This window comes from Chrysochloris asiatica, unplaced genomic scaffold (genome assembly GCF_000296735.1).
Source record: "Chrysochloris asiatica unplaced genomic scaffold, ChrAsi1.0 scaffold00264, whole genome shotgun sequence".
Lineage (NCBI taxonomy): Eukaryota > Metazoa > Chordata > Mammalia > Afrosoricida > Chrysochloridae > Chrysochloris > Chrysochloris asiatica.
Genome location: NW_006408782.1, coordinates 397,875 through 405,260, shown reverse-complemented (window position 1 = coordinate 405,260; position 7,386 = coordinate 397,875). Strand labels below are relative to the sequence as shown.

At 48.2% G+C, this 7,386-nt stretch overlaps 1 protein-coding gene across 1 annotated transcript in view; it reads left to right on the top strand.

Annotated features, from left to right (window-relative positions):
* The window catches only part of FAM105B (family with sequence similarity 105, member B), a 51,951-nt gene that overhangs the window by 36,649 nt on the left and 7,916 nt on the right, over positions 1-7,386 (top strand). The window contains exon 4 of the mRNA XM_006874153.1: positions 583-726. Coding sequence (XP_006874215.1) covers positions 583-726 — 144 coding nt within the window. The remainder of the gene's footprint in view (positions 1-582; positions 727-7,386) is intronic.

The following is a 7,386-nucleotide window of genomic DNA, read 5'->3' as shown; positions in this document are numbered from 1 at the left end:
TGGCATGGAGGCCTCTGAATGCCCATCCCCGCCACACTCCGGGAGCAAGTCCACTATCCTTAATGCTCACAGAGTTCATTACCCAGACAGACATCCGGCATGGAGGCCTCTGAATGCCCATCTCCGCCACACTCCGGGAGCAAGTCCACTATCCTTAATGCTCACAGAGTTCATTACCCAGACAGACATCGGCATGGAGGCCTCTGTCTGCCCATCCCCGCCACACCCGGGGGCTTGGGGCACACTGTTTCACTATGGAGATGAGATAGCAGCTTAGTACACTCAGTAGTGAGCACATCCAGCAGCCTGTCAGAAGCTGGGCATCAGTAAATGGACCTTGGTATAACTGCCTCTGGTGTGGCCATCTGCCATGTGTGTCCTGCAGGTGCTGATGTCTTACACAGCTCATATTTCATATGTTTTTTTGATTAATAAAGGGATTGGAGTGTCTCACATGAAAGATTGGCCCAGTTTTGTTGCCCTTCTTCCAGCATCTGAGGCCGTGTTCCCCCAGAATGCATCTTCCCCTGCCATCTGAAGTCAGGAGTGACCCACTTTGGATTCTTTGATTCTGTCTCCCAGGGCTACGAGGAAGTTGCGCAGAAGTTCACCTCCATCAGGCGCGTGCGCGGCGATAACTACTGTGCGCTGAGGGCAACGCTCTTCCAGGCCATGAGCCAGCCAGCAGAGCTGCCCCACTGGCTTCAGGACCCAGAGCTTACACTGGTACGCTGCCAAACCCACGGGCTTGAGTCCACAGTGCCGTGTGCAGACATTCCGTCTGTCTCTGCTGCTTGGTGGTGGGGCCTGTGATCTGCTCACATAGTAAAATGTCCGGGAATCAGGGGTCTTTCCCAGATTCAGAGAGTGGTACAACTGATTCAGGCTCGTCAGCTGACTTGGCAGCTGTTCCGAGCTTGTAGCGAGTGCTTTGGAACAGTTGGAATGCACTTCTGGTACTGACACCAAGTGGGCAATACATTTTACCATTCAAGACACCGCCAAGGGTTTCTTACTGAATCCAGGAAGAGAGTAGACACCCAGTGTGTTAGTGAGCTGATTTTGTGGGGACTGACATGGCCACATCACCTTGGAGAGGCTTCTTAGGGGTGCAGGTGGGGGCGACGGAGTGTCCCAGGCCAGACCTGTTCTGTTGGTGTTTTGAGTGTGTGACTCTGTGGTGATGGGAAACTGCATCTGAGTGCCCATGACTAGGAGCATTCAAGGTCACACCGCAATAAGGTGATTGTAGTTGGGTGCTATCAGATCTGTTACCACTCAGTGACCTTCTGCACACTGAATGGAACACTGCCCAGTCCTGTGCCATCCTCACAGTTGTTGGGACCTTGGTGCCTACTGTTGGGTCAGTCCATGTCATTGGGGATCGTTGTCTTTATCACTGATCCTCCACTTTACTCAGCAGGATGATGTCCTTCCCCAGGGACTGGTCCCTCCTGATAATATGTCCAGAGTATGAGAAGCGAAGTCTTGTCATTCTGCCTTCTAAGGAACATTCTGACTGTACTTCTTTCAAGACAGATTTATTTGTTCTTTTGTCAGTCCATGGTACTTTTAATATTCTCTTCTAAACACCATAGCTCAAATGCATCAATTCTTCTACGATCTCCTTTATTCATTGTCCACCTGTTACCTGCATATGAGGTGTACCTTAGTCCTCACACTGATAGCTTTGCTCTTGAGCACTTTAAAGGGATCTTTTGCAGCAGATTTGCTTATTATCGTCTTTTAATTTCTTGACTGCTGCTTCCATGAGTGTTGATTGTGAATCCAAGCAAAATGAAGTCTTTGACAACAACAAATCTTCTCTCCATTTACATTTACGTTTATATTGATTTGTTTGCCCATGCCAAAGGTATCTTTGGTTTTCATGAGTAAGTGCTTCAAACGTTCTTTGGGTTTAGCAAGCAAAGTTGTACCATCTGCATAGCACAGGTTGTTATTGAGTCTTCCTCCAATCCTGATGCCACGTTCTTCTTCATAGAACCCAGTTTCTTGGATCATTTGCTCAGCATGCGGGTTGAATACTTACGATGAAGGGACACAACTCGACGCACACCTTTCCTGATTTTAAACAATTCAGTGTCCCCTTGTTCTCTTCTAAGTACTGCTCTTGGTTTTTGTAGGTTCCTCATGAGCACAGTTAAGTGTCCTGGAATTCCTATTCTTTCAATGTTGTCCACAGTTTGTTATGATCCACATAGCTATATGCTTTGCTTAGTCAGTAAATCATAAATAAATGTTTTTCTGGTATTCTCCTCTTTCAGCCAAGATCCATCTAACATCATCAATGATATACTTCATCATTTCTTCTAGTTGCTTTATCTTTTCTATGCTCAAGAGAAACTTTCAGAGTCTGACATCATTTTGGTCTTTTCTTTCTTTCCTGTTTTTTAATGACCTTTTGCTTTCTTTGTGTGTGATTTTCCTGATGTCATTTTACAGCTACTCTGGTGTTCAGAATCGTTAGTGTTTAATGCACCAAATCTGTTCTTGAGATGATCTCTAAATTCAGGTGGAATATATTCAAGGTCATATTTTGGCTCTCATGGGCTTATTTTAATTTTCTTAAGCTTCAGCCTGAACTTGCATATGAACAATTGATGGCATATATATATAGGTTCCTGGTGTGGCGCTGTAGGATCAGCACTGGACTATGAGCCACAAGGTAGGTACCACCCCGTGTCTGGCTGGTGCTGGAATGTGCCGTGGGCAGGAGCCCTGGGGTTTGAGGCAGGTCCCCTGACTGGCTCTGAGTGATGTAAAAGTGATGGATAGTGTCCCAGGCATTCTTTCCAATGTCTTCCCCTTCGTCTGTGTAGTAGGCAGCTAGTCACACTTGTCTGTGGAGCACAATATAACGAGCTGGTCTCAGTAGTAATATTTTTGTTATCTAACCCTAATTGAAGACCAAGAGTCCCAGACAAACACATCACACTTACCTGGGAGTTTAATATTTAAGTTTATAACATTTTGGTGCCGCTACATTTCAGTGGAAGCCACGACTTTGTTCTTTTCTTGTTCTGATATGACCAAAAAGACTTGTTCACTTGTTCATTTTTCCAGCCCCCATAATTTGCCATTAACAACTTTTTAAGGAAAAATGCAGTACAGCCTGTGATCTGTACCTTGCTGTAACCTTGCTGGCTGGAAGTGAAGAGGACTCTGATCAAAGACTCTGATCTTCTTCAGGAAGTGTGGATTGCACCCTAACAGAAAGAAACAAAAAGCCTCACGCTGGGTCAGTAGGAAACATCATCATAAACAGAGAAACAGTTCAAGTTGTCAAAGATTTCATTTTACTGGAAGGAAGCCACAGTCAACATCCAAGGAAGCAGCCGTCGAGAAATCAAATAATGTGTTACATGGGCAAATCTGCAGAAGACCTCTTCAGTGATGTTCCTTTGAGAACTGAGGTGCAACTGAGCACGCCATGGTATTTCCAGTCACCTCCTATGCATCTGAAAGCTGAGTAAAGACCAAATGAAAATTGATGCATTTAAGTAACGGTGTCGTGGAAGACTACCACAGATTGCGAGAAGGTTGAACACATCTGACTTGGAAGGAGGACAGCCCGAATGCTCCTTAAAAGCAAAGATGGAAACGCTATGTCTCAACGTATTTACACATGTCATCAGGAGGTCCCCTGGAGAGGATCATGCTTGGTAAGGTAGAAGGTTAGTGCCAACGAGGAAGACGCTCAAGGAGCTGTTTTGACACAGTGCCTGTGTCAGTGGACTCGAAAAGCAGTGATTGTTTGCATGGTGCAGGACAAGCAGTGGGTTGGTCTTTTGTACACGGGGCACTATGAATTGGAACAAACTTGACGACACCCAATAACACCAGCTCTGCAGACCTCTGTACACAGCAGACTCAGAAGGTTGGTCAGGTGACATACTGACCAGGTACTTCATATTTGAGGCTCTGCTTCAGGAAGGGCTGGCAAGCAGTGTCTGCTTAGGCTTGACCAAACCGTTTCCACCTGCTCCCTGTCTAGGGTTCTCCTCTGATGCTGGCCTCTCCCCTGAGCTTCCTCACAAGCCTGCCTGGACCCAGCTTGTTGAATGAGCAAGGGGGAGGTGGAATGAGGCTGCAACGAAGACTGACGGAGGCGGGGTTGGGGGAGGTGAGACCTTGCATGCTGATGGAGGGTGGAGGGCGGGTACCTGGGTCCCTGGGTCACTGCCCCAGGTAGTGGGGAAACACGGTCTCCAAATATGACTTGGAAGTAGCGTTGTTAAGTGCCATCAAGTCGGTTCGGACTCAGAGCGATCCTGGTGGCCCCAGGTGTCTCGGAGTGGAGCTGCCCCACAGGTTGATATTGGCTGTCATCTTTACGGAGCCAGATTACTAACCCTTTCATGTGTGGCACTGTTGGTTGGTGTCAAACTACCAACCTTCAGGTGGTGGTTGTTAAGTGCCATCAAGTCGGTTCTGGCTCAGCGACCCTGTATAGGGTTTCTGAGGAGCAGCTGGTAGGTTTGAACCACTGACCTTGCGGTTAGCAGTCCAGTACTGATCCTACAACACCATACTGCCTAATCTAGGGCAAACCATTTGTGACACCCAGAAATTTCATAGACCCCTAGGACTTCTGGTGTGGCACTTTGGATCAGCACTGGACTGCAAACCACAAGGTTGGTACTTCAAACCCACCAGCTGCTCCTTAGAAACTCTATACAGGGTCGCTATGAGTCAGAACCGACTTGATGGAACTTCACAACAACAAGAATTAGCTCTTCTGGAAATGGACCTGTGTCCCTTTGTCTTGGTCCTACTGAAATGTTGCCTGGCCCTGTTGCTGGGTGCAGGCATCCTAGAAGTCCCGGAAGCAATCTCGCTGTCCTAAGTGACACTCACCTGCCCTCCATTCTGGGTCCGCTTTAGGGGTTTCCGGAGTCTGTCAGCCCAGAACCAGCTGCAGCTGCATCCCATCCCTAACCTCCCGTGCTGGTCATCGAGATGCTTGGTGGACCAGAGACGGGTTTGTCCCGGGATGTGTGTATCTGTTAGCCGCTGCACCTGCTTCCCTTCACAGATGTTGTCTGTGAATTCTGTCATCTCTGCTCTGAGAACGTCCCTGGCATTCAGGACGTTAAAGGAAAGTGAGAGAGAGAGACGGGGGGGCTTTCTCCTTAATGTGAGCTCAGTGAGGGACCCCTGGCTGCTGCTGCTGCTGCGTAGCTCTGGGCCTTGCTTTTCCCTCCTTTGTCCTTGCCCACCCTTCCTCGTCCCTCTCCCATCTTTCTGCCCAGCTCCCTGCTTCTGCCCACACCCACGTCTCTGTTTGCTCTGTCTGGTCCCTGGGAGATGTTCCATCTGCTCCTCAGTCCCTGGAGGTGGGGGTGGGGTGAGTTTTCGGGCAGGGCTCCTCAGGTCAAGAACAATGGGTGTTAGCTAGAGAAAGCAACTGCTGTAATTCTCTGAGATAAATTCCTCTTAAACGAATTACTCCTGTCACCTGAACTGTTGACTACAGAACACTCGTATTTCTTGCTCAGATCACCTTTACTTCAGTTCTTGACATGGGTCTATGTGTTATGAAAGAGGAACTCTGGTGGCGCAGTGGTTAAACACTCAGCTGCTAACCCAAAAGTTAGCGATTAGAACCCATCAGTCACTCCAAGGGAGAAAGATGAGGCTGTGTAAAGATTCCAGCCTTGAAACCCCAAATGCACTGCGTGGACTCCCAGCAACCCATATAGGACTGCTAAGACAGCCTCATCGTTCTCCATTGGAGAACTCCTGTGGTTACAGTGCTTATCCTACAGTGGTGGTGATGGGCCGTGGAGTCGGATCCTACAGTAGACTGTTGTAATTCTGTCTCAGATGAAGTTACTCCTAAGCTAATTATTACTCCTGGAACCTGAACTGTTTACTACAGAACACTCATCTTACTTGCTCAGATCACCTTTACTTTAGCACAAGTCCAGCCTTTTTGTGTTAGTACAATAGGGCTCCAATCTGATTTGTCCTCGCTAGGAGTTGGAATTGACTTGATGGCTTTTTTTTTCCCCTCATAAATAATCCTGAAGAGCAATGATTCTTTCCTGATTGTTTGTGCTGTTCACTCCTCAGTTTTGGACTTTGTCCAGGACCTCTGCATCTCCTACAATTGAGCACCCTGAGCTGGAGAGGGATCCCAGCACCAGCAGCAGAGGAAGGGACCTGATGTCCCGTGTGTGTGGTTAAGGGATGGGCAGTGGGCAGCTCCCAACTCTCACCCAGCTACCCCTTCTCCTCTTTCATGTGCAGTCAGTTCTCTGTAGCTGTGATTTCAGCTGGCTGCCACTGGAGGGCGTGTGAAGCTCTGGTGAGGAGGCCAGACCCCTGTGTACCCTGTGTCTGTCTGTAATGACTGCAGGCACGGCAGTGTGGTGTGGCCTGGGCTCTAGGGAGCTATCATCCTCCTCCTCCTCCTAATCCCCTCCCCCCCCATCAATGGGGTGGCCTGAAGAGTCATCGACTTCCATGTGTGGTCCTGGGTTTTCGCAGAGATGAAGCCCTATAGTTTTGCACAGCTGCTCTGGCATGAATGGGGAAAGCTGAGCTCACCCATCACAGAGGACCAGAGCACGGCTCGGCTAAGCTGTCATCACACAGTTCCATCAGTTGCGGTTCCAAGGAGACTGTTGTTGGATGTAACGATTTGCACTGACCTCTTCCTTGAGAGGGGAATTCTTTTCTTTGTGAATTTGTAGTGGTGGAGTTCTAGGTCTCTCCCCAGCGTCACCAGGAGACGTTTCTCCCGATGCGCCCGGACTGTTGGGAAAAGCCGAGTTCCCCTGCCATCTCGCTCCTCTGAGTAACGAGGGACTAGGGAGTGTCCAGCTGTCAGTGCTCCCTCAGGTGCGGCGGCCACAGCTGCTTCACCTGCTTCTCAGGCGGTTGTACCAGTAGACAGCATCTGGTAAATGAGAAAAGATTGAAGTGGTCAAGGACTTTAGTTGACAATCTACAACCAGCACCCAGTCAAGCAGCAGTCAGAAATTGAAACGACACGTTCACTGGACACGTCTGCTACACAAGACCTCTTTAAGGTGTTCAAGAGCCAAGAGGGCATTTAGAGGACTGAGGTGCACATCTGTCAAGCCCTGGTATTTTCAGTCACCTCATATACATCATATCATTGAGAAGACAGGAAAGAAGGAAACGGTCAAAAAGGATGTCAGAAGAGACACTGAAACTTGCTCTCTAGCATAGAGATGCTAAAGCAAATGGAAGAAATGAGGCGGTCCAAGAGCTGAACAGAAAATTTCAAAGATCAGTGCGAGAAGATAAAGCCAAATATTAAAACAAAATGTGTAAAGATCTGGAAACAGAAAACACGCTCAGCATTTCTCAAGCTGGGGGAGCTAAAGAAAAAAT